At 42.8% G+C, this 21,022-nt stretch overlaps 2 protein-coding genes across 2 annotated transcripts in view; one reads left to right on the top strand and one right to left on the bottom strand.

Moving 5' to 3' along the window:
• Nucleotides 1-3,844, top strand: part of DNAJC2 (DnaJ heat shock protein family (Hsp40) member C2) — a 23,394-nt gene extending 19,550 nt beyond the window's left edge. Inside the window, exons 14-17 of the mRNA XM_075599642.1 lie at nt 755-855; nt 1,403-1,516; nt 2,223-2,377; nt 3,337-3,844. Of these exons, the coding sequence (XP_075455757.1) occupies nt 755-855; nt 1,403-1,516; nt 2,223-2,377; nt 3,337-3,411 (445 nt within the window). The 3' untranslated portion in view covers nt 3,412-3,844. The remainder of the gene's footprint in view (nt 1-754; nt 856-1,402; nt 1,517-2,222; nt 2,378-3,336) is intronic.
• PMPCB (peptidase, mitochondrial processing subunit beta) lies at nt 3,451-21,022 on the bottom strand. The gene is made up of 15 exons (XM_075599643.1): nt 21,000-21,022; nt 20,802-20,869; nt 20,334-20,438; nt 19,245-19,385; nt 17,844-17,930; nt 17,293-17,422; nt 16,371-16,569; nt 16,121-16,200; nt 14,429-14,541; nt 13,841-13,984; nt 12,371-12,531; nt 11,691-11,776; nt 11,244-11,332; nt 10,905-10,980; nt 3,451-4,018 (listed from the first exon to the last, which is right to left on the bottom strand). Exons 3-15 carry the CDS (start codon nt 20,406-20,408, stop codon nt 3,954-3,956), a joined length of 1,446 nt encoding a protein of 481 aa, XP_075455758.1. The 5' UTR covers nt 20,409-20,438; nt 20,802-20,869; nt 21,000-21,022; the 3' UTR covers nt 3,451-3,953.

The following is a 21,022-nucleotide window of genomic DNA, read 5'->3' as shown; positions in this document are numbered from 1 at the left end:
AAACCTATTTAAACTTTAATCTGTACAAAACTCCTGTTGAACTGCCCTTTCTCCAGGAGTATGGCTTTTAGAACTCTGCGCTGTGATGTTTCATTGGGGTGTTGGCAAAAAGCAATACAGGAGTGCACTTCCCAGCAGAAAAAACAATTTGATGCACAATATAGTGTCAACTGGTTATATAAGCACTTGCAGAAGAGTACCCTTACAGAGGTGCTATGTTACTTAATAGGGGTTGTTATACCGACCCCACAGCACGATAAAGTATTACCATGCTTCAAAATGGCTTTAAAAAAATATTTATTTATTTTTACGCGAACTCCTAAAATATTGGTACAAAAGGCAAGAGTCCAATCCAAACCACGGTCTCATTGCAAAGAGCAAGATCAGAAATCACAACTGTGAGACATCTTCTACTTGGCTTGTAGGATGCTTTTTGTGAGTAGTGGGGCTGAAAGTCACTGTTCCCTGTGTCAAAAATGTCCTCTAACATTGGGGTGTAAGCAATTCACCTTTATCCCCTTTACTGCTGCAGGGTTTGTACGGTGTGAAGAAATTAAGCCTGTGTGATTTTTATTCTGGAGACCTTTTTTAGGCTCATGGCCCATCCCTTCGCCTAGCGCCACCAAGTAAATGGCCCTAAATTGTTTGGCTAAATGTAATTCCGCCCTGGCAATATTGGAACCTGCGTGCCGTGGACACGTAGCTTTTCAGAATATTTATTTTTACATTTCTTTGTTTATTCACCCCACCCCAGGTGGGAAGTTATTGCCAATTACATGAACTTGCACTCCAGTTCTGGAGTAAAAAGGACGGCGAAGGACGTGATCAATAAAGCAAAGTCTCTCCAAAAACTAGGTAACTTGACAATAATGTCTTCCATTCCTGAATTCTGTTTCATTCCTGTGCAGATTTAGTTATATTTTAGGACCATCCATAGTGTTGAACATTACAGCAGTGTAATTTGCATGATGGCATCTGGAGGGGGAGTTTTATTACCAAATTCGAGCTGTGTAAGTGGAGGTACAGGGAGGCGGTCATTTACCCATGATTGCACAATGGGGGTTGGTTAAACTGCAATAGTGCCAAGCGGGGCACTATCATACGACAGTTCCCCAATCTGCACTATTGCAGTTAAAGGAATAACATGAACTGTGTATTGCTAAGTTTGGGAACACCCCCCAGGAGATATCGATTTTTTTTTTTTATTTTTTTTTTAATTCAAGACCAACTTTAGTATTTGTAGGGGTTGTTTGGTAAATAATAAGCACAATCTGCAGTCGGGTATTGATTTTGTTCCAGTGCCTTTTGCCAAGATGCCACAGTTAGGTGTTGCTGTTCTGTAGGTGCTGATGGAAAAGTGACGTGGTTCAGGCAAATAATTCTTTTTTTCTTTTTAATTAAGATCCCCAGCAAAAGGATGACCTAAATAAAAAAGCATTTGACAAATTCAAGAAAGAACATCTGGTGGTACCTCAAACTGTGGATAGTGCTGCTGTACCTTCTGAACGCTTTGAAGGTAAATTGGTTTAAGCCACGTTCTGGGGGATATAATAGGGCAGTGTTTTTCAACAGGCCTTGGGCTTCCCCAGGCATTCTTAAAGGGTTCCTTGCAATTTTCAGGTCATTCTGTTCTCAGACACGCTACTAGAGGGTTGTGATTTCTCAGAATTTCACCATATGATAGGGTTCCTTAACCAAAAAAAAGGTTAGAAAAGAATGTAATAGGGAATAATTCATCGCTTAACTGGTTTGCACATCAATCCTTTTATTGTGCATTTATTGATGGAACAAATGCAGTGAAGCACACCAAAATATGAACGCAGTCAAAAGGTAGCAACAAATGTCATAGAAGCATCCAACATTTCAGTGCTGGGATGAAGGTGCCTGTCTGCACCGAAACGTTGGATGCTGCTATGACTTAAGTTATTAAATGACATTTGTTGCTACCTTTTGACTGCTTTAATATTTTGGTGTGCTTGACTGCATTTGTTTGTGATATTCTGCTGCCTGCCCTGAGTATTTTTTGTCTTAGCACCCACTTTACACTTTCTGTCAAATTCAAAAGTAATAAGTCAAGTGTGTTTTAGCGAACCCAAGAGCTATTGTTTTCATTTGTGAACAATGTCTGAATTTAGTGAGGAAAGTAAATAACAATATTTGATTTTATTTCTCTTTGTATTGTAAGTATAAATAACAGAAAACCTCCCATCTTTCTATACAAGGCCCAGGTGCAGATTCCACTCCTTGGACCACTGAAGAGCAAAAACTTCTCGAGCAAGCGTTGAAGACTTATGCTGTAAACACTCCTGAGAGGTGGGAGAAGATAGCAGCTGCTGTCCCTGGCAGGTCCAAGAAGGACTGCATGAAGAGATACAAGGTTTGGAATGCTTTCGGTCTTAATCCATCTTCTGCAAAGCAGGAGCGTCACTTACAGTATTTAGTGACTGTGTTAAATTACCAAGCATGTGGGTTTGTCTTTACATGTGTTAGGCTACGGCCCCAATGCCTGCGCTGCATGCGTGCCTGCCAGGCTAGCACACATGCAGCCGAATTACCCTGTCTGCAGTGAGCTGCAGGGGGAATGATGGGGGCGTGGCCATGTCACTCGGCAGTTTCGCCCTCATTGGCTAGTTCTAATCTCAATTTTCATGTCTGCCTGAAAAACTCGCCGCACAGCGGGCCCGGCCCCATTGAGAGGCGGCTCTTGACCCCGCAGGCGCTGCAGCAGCCAGCGGGGACCAAGCCTAATACGGGTATGCTGCACTGAATATTTACCGATTTTGTGTTCCTATAGGAATAAAAAAGGTATTAACGGGTACGAGGGACACATCCGTATATTCTACACATTTTCGTGGGCCAAAGGGGAAAAAAAAAACTTTTATAAAATAAGTTTTATTTGGATCTTTTTGGGGTAATCAGCATGATATGATTCAAAACAAAAGAGAAATGTGACAATTACAAAGAAAGGATGCTGTGCTTACACTGGGAAATAATGAGCAAAAATAAATATATTTCAAGTTATGGGGGGCCTGATGTGGCCCCTGGGCCTTAGTTTGGAGACCCCTGTCCTAATCCGACTACCAGTAGGAGATGCTTCATGTCTCTTGGGCTGAGAAAGGCAGGTATGTGTCTCAGAAATATACTTGCAAAGACATTGGGTTTTAGAACAGTGCTGCTGTGACAGGTTTGTTATAAGAGCGTATGGCATAGAAAGGTTTTATCCACACGTCATACCACCACTTACAAAAATGCAGATTAATATAGCTCTTATTCAAACTCTAGAATTACACTGTTATGGCATTCACTTATTAAATACGTTTATTTTTTTTATTTTAGGAACTTGTTGAAATGGTGAAAGCAAAGAAAGCTGCCCAAGAACAAGTCCTGAATGCCTCCAAGGCCAAGAAATGAGGCTCTTATAACTGTGTGTTTTATAATAAAAGAAGCAAATACTACACAAGTATTTATTGGATAAATTATATTAACAGGGTGAAGGTTTTCAAATGTACACACAACGTATTGTAACACTTTCATTGCTGTTACCGCCAACTGGTGTTCAACTGATAATTAGAAAAGTTCCAAATAAGTTCACTCGAGTTTCCTGCTTTTCTTTACATCACACCTCCAGTTTACATGACTAATGGATGGCTGCAGTAGGAAATACCCAAGGTTTCCATTTGTATATTATATCGATGCCAAGAGATTGCTCCAGTACATTACAATTTGAAGGCTGCTTAGCGTCTGTCGTAATATGGAGCAGGAGAGATCAAAGTGATGTCACAGAAGTGCCAGCAACTATCAATGTCTGAACTCTGGGCTGGGTTTTTGGCAGAGGAATCCATAAGTGTCTCACTAAAAAAAAAATATTTATGTATAATCACACAACTCCATGTGATTGTAGTACAACATCAGCACCTGAGAGATTTGAGGTGGTAAACATTGGTTTTCTTGATCTAATCTCGGAGCCAGTACATGCCACTGCGTATTCTGTTGTAATCCGGGAGTTGTGCGATGGGGCCTAGTAAGAAAAGCAAATATTAAAAATCTGGCACAATTACATAGCCATTTACCACTATTCTAGAAAGCACCGCTATGAAATTGCATTGATTGGTGGTCCTACCCAATGCCACAAGGATGTTACTTTGCATCATGTTAGAACCTTTCAGCATGTTAAAAAAAAAATAAGTTGAACATCAAATATCTGCATAATGCAATACATTGTTAATTAGGATTATACACATGTACCAGGGGAAAGTATGCTGCAGCCATTGTGGCTGCTTGAAGTATTCTTTAGATAATCACAATGGATATTAAGTTCTTAAATGATTGCATATGGGTTTTTCAATATAATATACGTGAAGATTTCACAATGAAGCATGACAATTAAAAGCAAAGCCTATTTCTAAATAAGGGATGAATCTGATAGTTGTATATGTGCTGTGTGATTTTACATGGGGAAGCCTTTGAGGCAAAGGATAGGTTAAGAAAGCTGCAATAGTGCCAATCAGGGCACTGATTTCAGTATATGAAGTCAGTGGGCGTTACTGCTGATAGACTTAGTTTTTAAACCTCCAAGTGTTGTAGGTGCCAGCACACAACTGCAGCATGGAATGGGTTAAGGCACGTGCTTCCTTTGCTCAAACTATTACACTACATGCTGAATGGTTAATGGAGGAAGAAGTGAATAGGTGGCTTGATAAAATGAAATGACATAATGCACCTGGCCCCGATACAATGCACCCAAGAGCTCTTAATAGCCAAACCATTACATTTAATATGCAAGGACTCCAAGGATCGGTACCCCTGCTTTTTCAATTGTTTATTCATGACCTTGAGGTTAGCAGAATCTCCATCCTTGCTGAAGACACAACAAATTGTGTAAGATAGCCAAATCAGAGCCTGGTACCATCTCTCTAGAAGGCCTTAAATAGATTGGTAACTATGGCAGATGAGGTTTAATACAGATACATGCAAGGTTATGCATTGGGAAACAAGAACAGGTGACATTAAATGGGGCAAAATTAGGTCAATCCTTTATGAAGGATTTAGGATTGCTTGTAGACAGCAGGTTTAGCAATAGTGCCCAATGTCAAGCAGTAGCTGCAAATGCAAACAAGATCTTATATTGCATTAAATGGGGGATGAAAGTAAACATAATTATGACACTGTATAAAAGCATTAGTAAGACCACACATTGGAGTGGTGCCCAAAACTGTACTCCATATTCATAAATAAAGACAACTAGAAAAAGTGCAGATAAGAGCCACCAAATTAATGAAGCGGATGGAAAATGTGAGAGGCTAGCTAAATTAGATTTGTTTACATTAGAAAAGAGTAAACTGGAGGGGATATAACTATATACACATTCAGGATCATTGCAAGGAGCTTTCAAAAGAACTATTCATCCCAAGGGCAGTAGAAACGACACAGGGTGATCCCTTAAGGTTGGAGGAAAGGAGATTTCACCAGCAACAAAGGAAAGGGTTCCTTACAGTAAGGGCAGTTAAAATGTGGGATTCATTAGCCATGGAGACTGATGGCAGATACAATAGATATCTTACAAAAAAAAAAGTTGGACATCTTTTTAGAAAGGAATGGTGTACAGCAGGGGTGCCCAACCTTTTCTTGCTGCACACCCCCTTACCTCAGTGAGGCCTCAAATGACGCCACGTGACCTGCGGCGTTGTTTGACGTCAGGCTACCATGACGTCGCATGACCCCGCGACGTTGCCATGGTCATGCGTCTGAATCTCAGTAAGTAGAGGTTGCAGAGGGCTTGTGTGGTCCCCCGGCATTCAATTTAAACGCCTTGGGGAAGAGCGCGGGACCTTTGCAAGCGCGCCACCCCCCTCCTTACCTCAGTAAGGCCTCAAAATGACGCCACTGGGTCATGTGACGTCACGCTACCATGGCGTCACATGACTCCGCGGCGTTGCCATGGTCATGCGTCTGAAGCCGGCAAGTAGAGGTTGCAGAGGGCTCGTGTGGTCCCCCGGCATTCAATTTAAATGCCTTAGGGAAGAGCGCAGGACCTCTGCACGCACGCTGAACCAAAAAAATAAATCCTTGCACACCCCTGGTGTACAGGGCCAAAATTAGTAAAGATGGGAAGGATGTTGATCCAGGTAGAAATCCGATTGCATTATTAGTCAGGAAGGAATTTGTTCCCCTTATCAGACATCTGATGTTTCAAGTGCAAAAAAAGGGGGGGGGGGTGAGGCGCTTCTAATAGAGGTGCAGTGATAAACCTTAAATAGTGCTTGATAAATAAAGTAAATAATAAATGTGAAACAGTAAACTTCGCAGCTTCGCCCATATAAACATCCGGAGCCTGCTGCCTAAACTAGACGAACTAAGGGCATGGTGCCTTATGCATAAACCCAAAGCCATCGTTCTTACAGAAACATGGCTATCCTCTAAAACCCCTGATGCAAATATCGCCATTCAGGGATACTCCATTTTTAGGAGAGATAGGTCAAAGAGAGGAGGAGGGGTGTTATTTTATATTGCAGACACCTTACAATTTACACTGCTACATTGCCCACCAAGTCCACCCTCTTTTGAAACTCTAGTTGGCAAAATCTGCCTCCCCTTTTCTAAGCCCATCTTGCTTGCTGGCATCTACCGCCCCCCTAAAGCCCTTCTACAATCCTTGACTGATATCACCCAATTTCTTGCCTCCATTTCCTCTCTGAATGAGAAGAGTGAGCTGCTAGTTCTTGGGGATTTCAACTTCAATTGGCTTGACCCTAAAAACCACAAAATCCAGATACAACTCAAGTCACTTAACCTATCGCAACTCATTTCCCAACCCACACGAATAAACCTGAAGTCGCATAACCATTCCTTGCTAGACTGGATTCTCTCCTCAAACCCCAGCAGAATCCAATCCTCTGGCATCCTTCCTGACATTTTCAGTGACCATGCAATAGTGTACTGTGTAAGGAAAATTAAACCGCCCCATTCAAGCCCCAAAGTTCTCCTCACTAGAACATTTAAAAACTTTAACCCACAACAGTTTCTGGATGACCTTACCAACTGCCCATGGCACAGAATCGATTTAATTCCCGACCCTGATTCTGCGCTCGACTATTTCCAATCCGAGTTCTTAAAACTCTGCGATACCCATGCTCCACTACGCAAAATAAGGGTACGGGGGGCCCACCTTCCATGGGTTACACCTGACCTTATAGCACTCTACCAGTTCAGGGATGCCTTGTGGAAAAGCTACAAAGTAACTGGCACTACCAAGGATCTCAATCACTACAGATGCCTGCGGAACGTGTGCACAAGGCAAACAAGGCATGCAAAAGCACAATATTACTCTGACAATCTCCTCCAGAATACATCAAACCCAGCTAATTTCTGGAAGGTTATCAACAATATATTCCAGCCTCCTAACCATCAACAACCAAGTAATATCACTAAGGGGGATATTACTCTGACAAACCCCACTGACATTGCAAATGCATTCAATGATTACTTTGTGGGGTGTGCCACTAACCTATTAGCGAAACGCAGCACAAACCCCAAACCTGAATCTCATCCTGGGAGTACCCCTATAGTCCCACCCCCTCCCAACACTGCCCACAATTTTCAATTTAGCCCAGTATCTGAAGAGGAGATTACACAAGCGCTCCTCAAACTAAAACTAAGCAGCCAATGTGGACCCGACTTACTACAATCTAGGTTCCTACGACTTGGTGCCCCAGCCATTGCCAAACCAATTGCGTCCATAGTCAACTCTATCCTGTCTGCAGGCCATATCCCTAAGACCTGGAAAACTGCCAGAGTTGTCCCAATCTTCAAAAGTGGGGACAAAAACACTGTCTCAAACTACAGGCCAATCTCACTTCTCCCAATTCTATCCAAAGTTATGGAAAAATGTGTCCACTCCCAATTAAGCGAGTTCTACACCAAGACAAATTTCCCTAGCCAATTCCAGTCTGGGTTTCGTCCCAAACACTCCACCGTAACTACCCTGCTAAAAGTTTGCAATGAAATCCAGTGTGGAATGGAACGGGGACAACTCACTGGTGCAGTATTCCTAGATTTTGCAAAGGCTTTTGACACAGTTGATCATGCTATCCTGCTTAACAAACTCCAGAGCTCTGGAATAGGGAAACATGCTTTAAACTGGTTTCAGTCCTACCTATCAGGAAGATCCCAACATGTGTCCATCTCAGGCTCTAACTCCAACCCCCTGGATATCACTTGTGGTGTCCCGCAAGGCTCTGTTCTGGGGCCCCTACTCTTCTCAGTGTTCATTAATGATCTTCCCACAGCTTGTAAGGAAGCCTCAATACACATGTATGCAGATGACACAATCCTGTATGCACACAGCCATAGCCTCTCTGACCTTCAACACATACTTCAGTCTGACTTTTTGAGACTCGAAAACTGGATTTCCCAAAACAAACTGTTTTTAAACACTGACAAGACTGTAACAATGGTATTTGGGACCAAGACTAAATTTGTAAAGCTTCCAGTGACTGAGCTCCTGATTAGAACCAACGCTAAAACCACCCTAACACCTGTCACTAGTTTTAAATACCTGGGCTTATGGTTTGACTCCCACTTAACATTCGGGATGCACATTGATACCCTGACAACCAAGACCTATGCCAAACTAGGGGTACTTTACAGGAACAAATCCTCCCTAAGTCTCCTGGTCAGAAAGCGTATTGCACAGCAGATGCTAATGCCAATTATTGACTATGGAGACATAGTATATGGCTCGGCTCCTCAAACCCACCTTAGCAAACTTGACACCCTCTACAATTCAATTTGTCGTTTTGTTCTCCAATGCAACTACAACACACATCACTGCGAAATGCTCAAAGAACTAGATTGGTCATCACTAGAGTCTAGGCGCAAAGTTCACCTTTCCTGTCTCACCCTCAAATACTTTCTGGGCAAGCTACCCAGCTACCTGAACAAGCTCCTCACCCCTACCACATGCAGTACCTATCACCTGAGATCAGACTCCAAAAGACTATTCATGGTCCCAAGACTCAACAAAGTATCCGGACGTTCCTCCTTCTCCTTCCGTGCACCCCAAAACTGGAACAACCTACCAGAGACTCTCATATCCACCACCAGCTTAAGTTCTTTCAAATCTAAGGCTGTCTCACACTTTAATCTGGTCTGTAACTGTTTCATAAGCTCATAATATATATTTTCTTTAACTGTGCATGCAATGTCTTGTATATAAATGTATACCTTGTTCATTTATGTAACTGTATTTGTAACCATGTATTATTTGTTTTACTCTGTGCCCAGGACATACTTGAAAACGAGAGGTAACTCTCAATGTATTACTTCCTGGTAAAATATTTTATAAATAAATAAATAAATAAATAAACCCTTAAGGAGAAGATCCAATTCCTCCTTTTGTTGATTGCAGAAAGAAACTTGTGGGAAGCGCAGATGTCACCGTATGTGGAAAAAATATATAATATATATATAGTGTAATATGTTCTACAGGAAAAAACAGCTTCAAAAAATCACAAGTGGGGACTCACAATTTCTCAATAAAATACCAGCAGTGTGTATGTATGGAAGACTTGCTTGACATGAAGTACCAGGCTTCAGCAGGACAAACCCTCAATAAAAGAGATGACACTCTTAGTGCAACATTGCATGTTCACTGTAAATGTATTTATAAAGCAATAAATATTGCACTCACATTTTGCACTATGTGCATAGACACGTAAAATTATAGATGCGCAGCTTCAGTGTTCGCCGTCAGCCCCACTCCCAAGGTTGCGTCGCGTCACTTCCGGTTTGGCCTGTCGCGTCACTTCCGGTTTGCGATCGATCGCAGAATTGATCCACACGGGTTTAGGGTGCACTTCTGGACTGTTGCTGTTCACTCAACGCGTTTCGCTTGTCACCAAGCTTCGTCAGGAGTCTCAGTGCAATATTTATTGCTTTATAAATACATTTACAGTGAACATGCAATGTTGCACTAAGAGTGTCATCTCTTTTATTGAGGGTTTGTCCTGCTGAAGCCTGGTACTTCATGTCAAGCAAGTCTTCCATACATACACACTGCTGGTATTTTAAAGAAATTGTGAGTCCCCACTTGTGATTTTTTGAAGCTGTTTTTTCCTGTAGAACATATTACACTATATATATATTATATATTTTTTCCACATATGGTGACATCTGCGCTTCCCACAAGTTTCTTTCTGCAATCTGATAATGTTTCACTGGAGTATTTTGTTTGCCTTCCTCTGGATCAAAATACTGTAAATAGGATAAGTATCTGCCAACTAAATTTAACATAGGTTGAACTTGATGGACAGATGTCTTCTTTCAACCTAATCTACATAATAGGCATTAATCACCTGATAACACAAGGATTCGAAGCCCTTTGTTTATATCTGAAGAATGCAAGAAGTGGCTCAGTGAATAAAGACACTGAGTTTGCAGCAGGGGAGCCTGGTTCAATTTCCAGTGTCTGCTCCATGTGACCTTGGGCAAGTCTCTTTATCTCCCTGTGCCTCAGGTACCAAAAATCAGATTGTAAGCTCATGGGGGCAGGGACAGTGTCTGTAAAAATTCCTATGTGCGGTGCACTACACACTATACTGTAATTGTGAAGCACGTTGAGTCCCATTGGGAGAAAAGTGCTATATGAAATAAAGTTGTTAAAGAATGCACCATCGGGCATTCAAACAGAAGTGACATGGGCTGCTGTTAGTCTAATGGTCACTGAACAGGAGGAGTTTCCCCTTTTAATTCGGCATGTGGTTCCACGTGTAGCTTCGGCTAGTTGGGCTTTTTTTTTCCCCAATAAAGCAACCCAATGAAAAAACTTGGCATAGCTGGTGATCAGTTGGCATTACTAGCCACAAACATGCAGGGGTCCATAACAGAAATAAAACAGAAAATCTTACCAACAGCTGCAATCGCAGGGCTTTTATCATAAATGTATTTAGTACAGACATCTCGTATAGTCTGGGCATCAATCAACTGCAGAGAAGGATTTAATAGATTTGATTAAATATGATCATAAGATATGCGACAAACTATTCCATATTATTTAACTGTAAAAGCATTAGACAATATATTTTCAGAACTAATTTAATGGGCATTGGGTAACAAAGTAAAAAAAAAAAATTGGTAAACTGAGCAAATTTTTTGATTTTATCCCCCCCCAGCAGCTTATGTGTGTGTCAGCATTTCATTTCACATGTACATATTAGTACTTCCTTAAGATAGAAGACATTTCTTACATCAATTCTCGCTTCGAGTTCAGGCAGTGGGATTCTGCGATTATAACATAACATCTGTCTTCCGATGTCCTCACAGATAGGGGTTGATCCTTTAAAACACAAAGCGATATTTTGTAAAGGTCTGTTCTTACAGATGAACTAGAGCAGGGGTGCAAACTGGGGGGCACGCAAGATTTTCTGGGGGGCGCAGCGTTTACAGAGGCCCTGCGCTCTTCCCCAAAAGCATTTAAATTAAATGCCAGGGGACCGCGTGAGGCCTCGAAGTTCTCTTACCTTGTCTCCGACGACTTGGGGCGACAAATTACGTGTTGCCATGGCAACGCAATGTCTCATGACCCCGCGGCATCATTTGACGACAAGGTAAGAGGGTGTTGGTGGACGGCGCAGGGGAAAGAGTTTGTGCACCCCTGGACTAGAGGATGAAATATTTAAACTCGCATAATTTACCATCAAGCTGAAGAAGCATGTTTGTTTTCAACAGATTCTTGGCTCGTGCAACTTCACATTCAGTAACACTTGTACACAGTCTGATCCTATAAAAGGTAAAAGGAGTATATGTATTAATGTGATGCCACATAGAGATCCAGGGTTTCTCGTTACCGTTTGACAGCTAAAATAGCACCACTTTTGGCACCAGTCACGTGACTTGCTTTAGCAATCACCCTATTCTGTCCATCTTCCTGGTTACAGCAATCGCTGATGTGGCTCTAAATTGCCTTGTGTGCCGACATTATTACGCTCATCGTATATTCTGCAGTGCCATACAATGACCTTTAAGAACAAATGTTAAGATAAATGGAAGGAAATCCCTACTCCAAGGAGCTTACAATCTAGACTTATGACCTTTGTGGTATCGCTATAAGACAGAGTGAATTAAGAGGTTGACACTTAACAAGCAAAGCAATGAATTGCAGGCTGCCTGGCAGAAAAGGGGTGTAATGTTTGTTCTTTTATTGTATTCAACATTGTATTCAACCTCCAACGCTATTGTACTGCGCTACGAAATATGTTGGCGCGTTACATATAAATTATAATAATGTCACATAACATTTCTGTCACAGTACTAAAAGCAAGGTCATCCACATTTGCTGAGAAAGTTACTCCACACGCAAAGATACCTCCCTTACCATTCTCTCTGCACAAAATGCATCATGTCTTCAACCGTGTTGGGCTCACACACCATATACAAGCCCCAGAGTCCTGTGTCTGTGTAACAGGTGTTGAAGGACTGGAAGCTGTGACACAGGTTTCCATGGCAGGTGATCTGAGCAAGTTTGCTGGATAAATTCTGTAAATAAAAAAAAAAAAAATGCATGTTCTGCCCGTACTTTTTAATTTGTGAGTGACAAACTTAAAGCAGCAATGCCTGCCCAACTTCAATAGTTTCCTATTAATATGACCCAATAGTTTCCTATTATTATGAATCAGGCAGCCATCTTTCATTGCGTTTTAGTTTGTTTTTAGCAAATAATAATAATAATAATAATAATAATAATAGATAGATATATATCCATCCATATATATCCATACCGGATGAGCGAATATCAGAGGCAGCACTCCACGAGGTAGTCAAAAAAGAGTTGTATTTAGTAAGACATCAAATCCAACGTTTCGGTCCTACACACGGGACCTTTCTCAAGGTGATGTACCCGTGTGTAGGACCGAAACGTTGTATTTGATGTCTTACTAAATACAACTCTTTTTTGACTACCTCGTGGAGTGCTGCCTCTGATATTCGCTCATCCAGTATCGTATTGCCTATTATTTCATACAGGATTTGCACCCATCTATTTACCTGACGGAGTGCCTTGTTATCTCTATATATATTCCTCAATACACCTAAATAAATAGGATCATTTCCCTGCCATGATTTAGTGTTCCTCAGACATGATAACAAAACCGTTTAAAAGCACACAGCTTTCTTTTACTTCTACATAGGCGGCAGCAGCCATACATGGAAAAACCTCCAGAAATCATTAACTATATAAAAAACACACAGCTGTATGAAAGGTTAAAAATCACCAACAAAAAATATTTTTATACGGTGTATTGGAGCAGTTGCGTGTAAGAATTCATATGAGCTAAAAGGAATATTTACCCAGCAATGAAAGATTCTCAATTTGAAGGATATCTTCTCTGACCTCTTTCCTACCAGAATAGTACATAACCGATTGAAAGCTTAAGCTCACATTGAAAATAGTTAATGGGGCGTTTGCAGTATTCCATCCCCTCCAAAAACAAAACATCCGACACAGGTAGGCCTGCTCTTGGAATAGGTCATGGATATCATTTCATGTATCATTTTTATTAGATTGCATGCTAGTTATGAAATATTTTGGAACGGAAGAGCACCACTCGCCATTAATGAATGCACTGGGGCCTGGGGTTTTTAATATCAGGAAATGTGTGTGTGCAGCAAACTGATCCACTAGTCCATCCAAGATCACATTCTGATTAAAGGGCTTCGTAGCTACAGAGAGAAGTGTGTGTAATGGATGCGTGGGCACACAACACAATTTCCTAAAAAGGAGCACAGACACCAATTCACTCATGCACAGCCGTCAGGGGGAAGGTCCCAGAATGAAAGATTTCCGTACCACGCCACCTCCGAAGGAGCGGTCCCAGTTCCCGATGAGGGTATTGGCCACCATGAGAGGGATCGTGTCTGGGTGAGACCAGCCAACCGCTTCCACGGAAATGGCAATGTGAGCAAGAGGCATCTTATCATCCCGAACGCGGATCTACAGGACGACATGGAAACGAAAGAGCATTGCAACCCATTCATTAAATCCAATTTGTGGCAGTGAGTGTTAAAAACGTGCCGCATCCCTTCTCAAAGTACTGTACACTGGAGAAGGCGAAGTAAGAGCACACAGCCAAGTGACACCTTCAGTAGGGATGTCCCAATATATTTTGAGTTGGTATTAAACCAAACCTGGGGGTCTTTCTGAAGCAAGTCATCCCGTGGTTATTTTTTATTTATTTTTTTAAACACCAGAAATAGCAGCAAACAGGAGTGCAGGAAATGTTGTTTGGGTGGGGGATGGGGGGTTAACACACTTTCCATTATAATAATGTAGAAATGTATAAACCCAGGCTGAGCTGCAGCACCCCTCCCCCCCCCGTTCCCTCCCACCCAAGTTCGAGCCCCCATGGTAGCAAAGGTTCCCCTTCCACGTGCTTACCTCGCTACCTGTGAAGCTGCAGAGGGGTAGGGTAGGGGTCTCTCCATCATATGTAGCTGGCAAATTACCAAAATGATACTTCGCCAAGTCGAGAAGCTCATCGTGCGACACACCTAAAGCAACAGAAACATTTTAGTAATCTACATTTGGAAACAAGTCAATCACTAAATAACAGCGAACAGACCGGGTTAACATACAAGAGCAAGCATCTCAACGTACCTCTAATTTCTATTGGAGGTTTATTCTGCTATAACCAACTTCTGCCCAATACATTAGGTATATTGATTTTTGATGCGGTGTAAAGATCAGTGTGGGCAACATTTTATGGGCCACACACTGATCAAATGGTAAATATACTGGATGTCATTTAAAATCTGCAAAAGTTTATGGCTGCAAAATGAGGCTGTGACCACAGAACTGTCATTGTCGTTCATTTCCATGGGGCCACCGATACCAAGAGAAGCTTAATGCTGCAATTTAGCGGCCCCATTCAAATTAATCGCTTAGGATTTCGAGGTGGCAACACTTTTGGCTGCATGCGATGCAGCCAAGGTCCCCCTGGCAGCCAAGAGATTAACACAGCTCTGTATTATAGGTTTACATGATCCTACCCCCTGAAATACCATCCCTTCTCACATTAGACTTTACCCATCACCACTTCCTCCATACGTCAAAAGATAGACAGACTTAAAAAAAAAAAAAGACAATATTTGAGGGAAATAAAAAGGCCCTTTTCTTTAACCTCTTTTCATAGTTTGTGACTGCAGAGGTGTTATTTGCTATAAAAGGAAACAGCAGCTGTTTTACCCAATCCTAAAAAAAGTAGAATCAGATAACTGGTAAAGTAATTATTCAAATAAACACCTCACCCTACTTTCTTCACCACACCCTGAATCACCATAAAGAAAGGGTTACAATACTTAGGAAATCTCTATTAATACATACGCTGAACGCAGCGAGATGTACTATCGCTGCCAACTGGAAAAATCTGGAGGCACCCACTATGGGACAATGGGAGTCGAGAATATGGGAGGTTATGAGGATGGAGCAACTCTCATATATAACTACTGATACAGAGTTAAAATTTGAACTCCTCTGGCGACCATGGTCAGAGTTCACTGGTAACAGAATATTGTGAAAGGATAGGAAAGAGGAATCATCTGCCAAAATGAGAACTAAAGAGACAAAATGGGTTTATCAAGCACAGGATTGATTCGTTTTTTATATTTTATAGCAATCGAATATTTTTATTTTGTTGGTGTTTGTATATGTTATTCAATAATCTATATACATGTGTAATATAATTTTTATGTTGTATTGTATTGTTTTGCAGTGTATTATAGTGTTATATGTTCGTTGTTACAAAACTGCGATTAATAAATAAAGAATATAAAAAAAAGTGTTTCAATACAATACATCCTATGTGATATTACCAGAAAGGCCGCATGTGAAATGTATAATCATGGGTTGCTTCCTGCCCTTCAGTCTAAGAGGCCTGAAATGCACGTGTGCTGAAATGGCTTAAACCAGGGGTGGCCAACTCCAGTCCTCTAGGGCTACCAACAGGTCAGGTTTTCAGGAAACCCCTGCTTCAGCACATGTGATGCAGTCGAAGACTGAACCACCTGTGCTGAAGCAGGGATATTTAAACCCTTTCATTTTACCAGGGAAGCAAAACAAAATCGCACTGACCTCCAGCAGCAGCAAGCACGATCCTCGGCCCCTTGTAATGTGTTGTGATGTATTCCACCAAGTCATTGCGGTTTATGGATCTGCAATTGGGGCGTAGAAGAGGCTTAGCAGAAATAAAAAAACAACAAAAGAACACGCAATACAATATTTATAAAAAGGTACTGTACACCCAGTACATAACGTTTGTACTACAACAACTCAAAACCTTCTGTTGACATATTTATGATCTACGATGTGTTATTGTTCCTACTTGATGTTTTCTGTGGGCCCCAGTATTGTCCTTCCCAGAGCAGTGGTGTTATAAGCTGTGGCGTGCAGGTAATCAAAGACCACTTCTTGCAGATTGGTCTCCACCTCCTGCATCTCCCGCAGGATGACTCCGCGCTCACGCTCGATCTCTGCCTCCCCCAGGGTGCTGTTCTGAATAATGTCTGCCAGGATCTCTACCGCTACAACACAATCGGTTACAAGCAAAAAAATTATTTGACATAGTACAAGTAAAATAAATGATATTTATGCATTACTGGTAGGGAAGAGTATGGTTTCTGACTTTTAGGCCTCGTCCAGGGTGAAAGCAAGTGCGCCGGCGCTTGAGCGCCGTGACGTCCGGCGCTCATGTTGCTCGGGCGATTCCTGGCCTGCCAATTGCACGCGTAGGGGTTGTGCCCGTGACGTCACATGAGCGGTTCGCCCTCATTGGCTGAACCACGCTTGTGACCAGGACAAGGGCGACAAAGAGAAAAAATGTTGTCTCTGCACGCATCGCGCCTCCCCACGCTCACGTGCAAGCGCCCGCGCAGTATGGACGCTACAATTGAGTTTCATTGTTTTGATCGCACACGCACGAGCACTCTCACCCTGGACGAGGTCTTAGGAAAAGCTAGTAAAAATGTTCCTTCAGGTGACAGCCTTCTCATTACCAGTCAAACATTTGCAAAGGGATGCATTACAATTACAAAGGTATTGCATAAAATGCTTAGGGTATCCAACGAGACTCGCTAGGCTTTATATGGGTCATACAAAGCAGCACTGCCACTTATTCCTTCAATGGTGTTGATCGGATACAGAGCCCCTCAGAATACCACCTCGGCCTGCAAGGTGACATGGTCCCACCAATAGAAGACAAGCAAACACTACAAAAAGAAAAGTGCGCACAAACGTGAGCCTCGTACCTCTAGGTAAGTCTTTGGAGAAAGCCTTTGCATAATACACAGTCTGCTCCCGAGAGGTGTATGCATTTAAGTGGGCACCCATGTTCTCTATCTCAAGCTCCAGGTCTAACTGGGAACGCTTCTTGGTCCCCTAGAAATCAACCACAAATATAAAAAGTTAGGCTGCAAGTCTATTGTTTACTAAACATAAGAGCTCCAAATTTGGCTCATTTGCTGCCATTGAGGTCTATAATTCAAAGATTAGGATAGATAGGATAGATAGGATAGATAGGATAGATAGGATAGATAGGATAGATAGGATAGATAGGATAGATAGGATAGATAGGATAGATAGGATAGAATAACTTATTTCCTACTAGTCATGCTAAACGATCAAGAAATACCAACAAGTATGTGAATGAACAAAGACAGACACATTCAACAAGATATTGAAATGGTCTCAGCATATAAACAACCTGTGTAAGACTATACTCTACGTGAAGGCTGCAGAAATGTATTTGCTGTGTACTAATAACTGATGTGCATAAATAAAGACAGGTTTTCATACTTGCCTTAAATGCCATATGCTCCAGAAAATGGGCTGTCCCATTGTTCATCTGGTTCTCATACCGGCTCCCAGCATCGATCCAGAGACCAACCTAATTAAAACAGAACTTCGTTTTAACAGCACCCTAACTTCAGAATGGCCTAAAAAGGTGTGACCCCCTTCTTTAGCAGCAAATAGGATGGCGGAACGGCAATTACACCTCTTCCTCAACCTACAAATTTCCCTTTTGCTACATGAGGGTGTTAGAGAGCATTAAGGAGAACGATGGGGAGACCCTGTTGCCAGGGCTGCCAACAGGGGGGGGGGGGTCTGTCGGGTTTGGCATCCCGGGCCTGGTGGGTCAGGGAGCCCGGCCCCCCTGCGCGGCCTTCAGGGCCGCCAAGTGGGGGGGACAAAAGATAATGGCTGCCAGTCGCAGCCAGGCCCCGGCTCTGCATCAGATGCAGGCCTTCCTGTCCCAGCCTCTGACGTCAGCACGCCTCAGCTTCCGGTGCGCGCTGACTGGGAGCTCGGCGTGGGACACAGAGTGAGGGGTCCTGCATCTCATGGCCGGTCACGGCCGGGCCCAAGGTGTTTACCTTTTTTTTATATGTATTGGGGATGGAGTGGGGGTCTTGTTATATGTATTGGGGGAGTGGGGGTCTTTTATATGTATTGGGAGGGGGTGGGGGCTTCTTTATATGCGTTGCAGGGGTTTTATATGCATTGGTTTGTTTTATATGTATTTTTTTTAAAATATGTATTGGGGAGGTGTTTTTTTGGTATGTATTTGGGGGGGTTTGTATATATTTGGGGAGGTGGGGGGTTGTATATATTTGGGGGTTGTGGATTTTTTTGTATGTATTTGGGGGTGGGAAGTTTTTTGCATTGGGGGTGGTTATTTTGGTATATATTTTGTGGGTGGGAATTATGTGAGGGGGGAGGGAATTGAGTGAAAGTGGTGTACATGACGGAAGGGGGAGAGGAGAGAGGGAGTGAGGAAAAGATGGAATAGTGGAGAGAAATACATGTGAGGCGGGGGGCAGGGATTGAGGGAGAGTGGGGTAATTGATGGAGGGGGGAGAGTGAGAGGTGAGAGAGGGGAGAGACATACATGGGAAAAGGGAGGGAAATAGAGGGGGCTCGCGAGGTGTGAAATAGGGGTCGCAACACTACCATTTAAGTAAAAGTTACAATTTCATGGTTGGTGTGCTATGGGTGGGGGGGGGCCTGCTCCTTGCTTTTGTCTTGGGCTGAAGATTTCTGTTGGCGGCCCTGCCTGTTGCCAATATTATTATTATAATTATTATTATTGTGAGATACTTGGAAGTGGGTACATATGGCTTAGTATTTTGAAGGCAGCCCCAACTATATCATGCTTAAAAGACAAAATGAAGAGTCTATAGGGAACAAAAGTTGTTCCTACCGTACAAGTCGATAACCCAGAGTCCTCGGAGGCCACTCGGAGTCCATTTTGCAAAGAGGTTACTTTAGTCTCAGGCACATTCAAAACGGCTTGTGTTGCTGCGTGCGTGGCTTTAAACCTGATTATTGCACATCTTCCAGGCTGCACAAATAAATAAAGGATATTAGAAGATAAATACAACGTCTTAAATGGTATAGAACAGCGGTTCATACACGGTGGTCCACCAACTCTTAAATATTCTCTCTTTAGATCAGTGTTTCCCAAATCCAGTCCTCAGGGAAACCCAACAGGTCAGGTCTTAGGCTGCGTCCCCGCTGGCGCTGACCGCGCTCATGCTTGAGAGCGGTGACGTCACCAACTCTCTAAGCATGAGCACCCAGTGTCCTGCCTATTTTGCAAGCGCGGACGGGCATTGCGGGCAAGTTGAGCGCGCTTGAAAGTCGGGTTTTTTTTTTCTCGTTTACTCAAGCGCCAAACTTGGGTGAGCGTGCGTGCCCGAGCGGGGACTTCCACATATAGACATATAAGTAAAAGAGGCAAGCACCGCACGCTCAGAGCCAGTGGGGACGCAGTCTTAGGGATATCCCTGCCCCAGCACAGGTGACTCAGTCAAAATGACTGAGCCGCTGACTGAGCCACCTGTGCTGGAGCAGGGATATCCTTAAGACCTGACCTGTTGGGGTTCCCTGAGGACTGGAGTTGGGAAACACTGCTTCAGATAGCTTTTTCCTGTAGCCCGGGTCTATTTATCACTGCCAGCCTAATAGTGCTAAATGCTGCTCTTTTGATACAAGTGCAGTATTTGTGACCCTGTAGAAATCTATAATAGTAGATCTAGGAAGTTTTATGGTCACGGCTATTGAGAGATGGAGAAACCTCCCTGCCCCAGTGTGACACATTGGAATAAGAAGTTTGCTGCACGATGGTTAGAGGTCACTGCCCTGAGCTCCCTGCTCTGTACATTATTATTATTATTAATAATAATAATAATAATTATCCCGCTCCTCCTCCTCCTCCTGCAGGGCTGGGGTGACGATAACAATCCCACGGGTTACTTCCCCGTCCCGAGGCTCTCACTACCCGCTGTACCTGAGACCTGCTTGCTAAAGCCCTGCTCAGGTTTCTTCCGATGGGTCCACTCAGCCTCCACATGGACGCCGCCATCTTTAGCTCTGCCGTTCTGCTCTCTCGTCACTTCCGTGATAGAAAAAATAATAATAATAATGCTGTGTCATCTTGTGTCGTGAGAGTGTTGAGGAGGGGAGGCAGATAGCGTGGGGAGGGGAGGCAGATTGTTGAGGAGGGGAGGCAGAGTGTTGAGGAGGGGAGGCAGAGCGTTGGGGGGGAGAGCATGGGGAGGGGGAGTCAGAGCGTTGGGAGGGGAGACTGGAATGTTTATTTCCCTCTCCGGCAGTGCCATGGTTAAATCCCTGCATGGGGGAAGTGGGGGTGCTCCCTGTAAATGTTTGGGGGTTCATTTACTGTCATTTTGTAATTGTATTTATATTTACAGGCAAAAGTTAAGTTATTGAAGGACAAAGCCAGGAGAACACTAACCAAGTTTCACCATTTATCAGCGAGATTCAATGGGATTCATTTATATCATTTTCTTTTCTGCATTCTTACTGGGGGAAGACATGAGACACAATTTCCATGCTAAATGTTAGTTTATATATATACTGTATACACACACACACACACACACACACACACACACACACACACACTTCTAAAATTGTAATAACTGGTTCTTACCTTCATCTGTCTGTTCGGCGTCT

The sequence above is a fragment of the Ascaphus truei genome, chromosome 5 (genome assembly GCF_040206685.1).
Source record: "Ascaphus truei isolate aAscTru1 chromosome 5, aAscTru1.hap1, whole genome shotgun sequence".
Classification (NCBI taxonomy): domain Eukaryota; kingdom Metazoa; phylum Chordata; class Amphibia; order Anura; family Ascaphidae; genus Ascaphus; species Ascaphus truei.
The sequence above is the reverse complement of the archived record's forward strand: the minus strand, read 5'-3'. Positions and strand labels throughout refer to the sequence as shown.

What these genes read in the sequence shown, in the direction of transcription:
- PMPCB (XM_075599643.1), bottom strand. Translation starts at nt 20,408, where the DNA reads ATGGCGGCGTCCATGTGGAGGCTGAGTGGACCCATCGGAAGAAACCTG. An exon ending in CTTTAGCAAGCAGGTCTCAG is followed by an intron (nt 19,386 to 20,333) that starts GTACAGCGGGTA and finishes TTATTTGTGCAG; the next exon opens with CCTGGAAGATGTGCAATAAT. An exon ending in CCCTGCGATTGCAGCTGTTG is followed by an intron (nt 4,019 to 10,904) that starts GTAAGATTTTCT and finishes TTTTCTTACTAG; the next exon opens with GCCCCATCGCACAACTCCCG.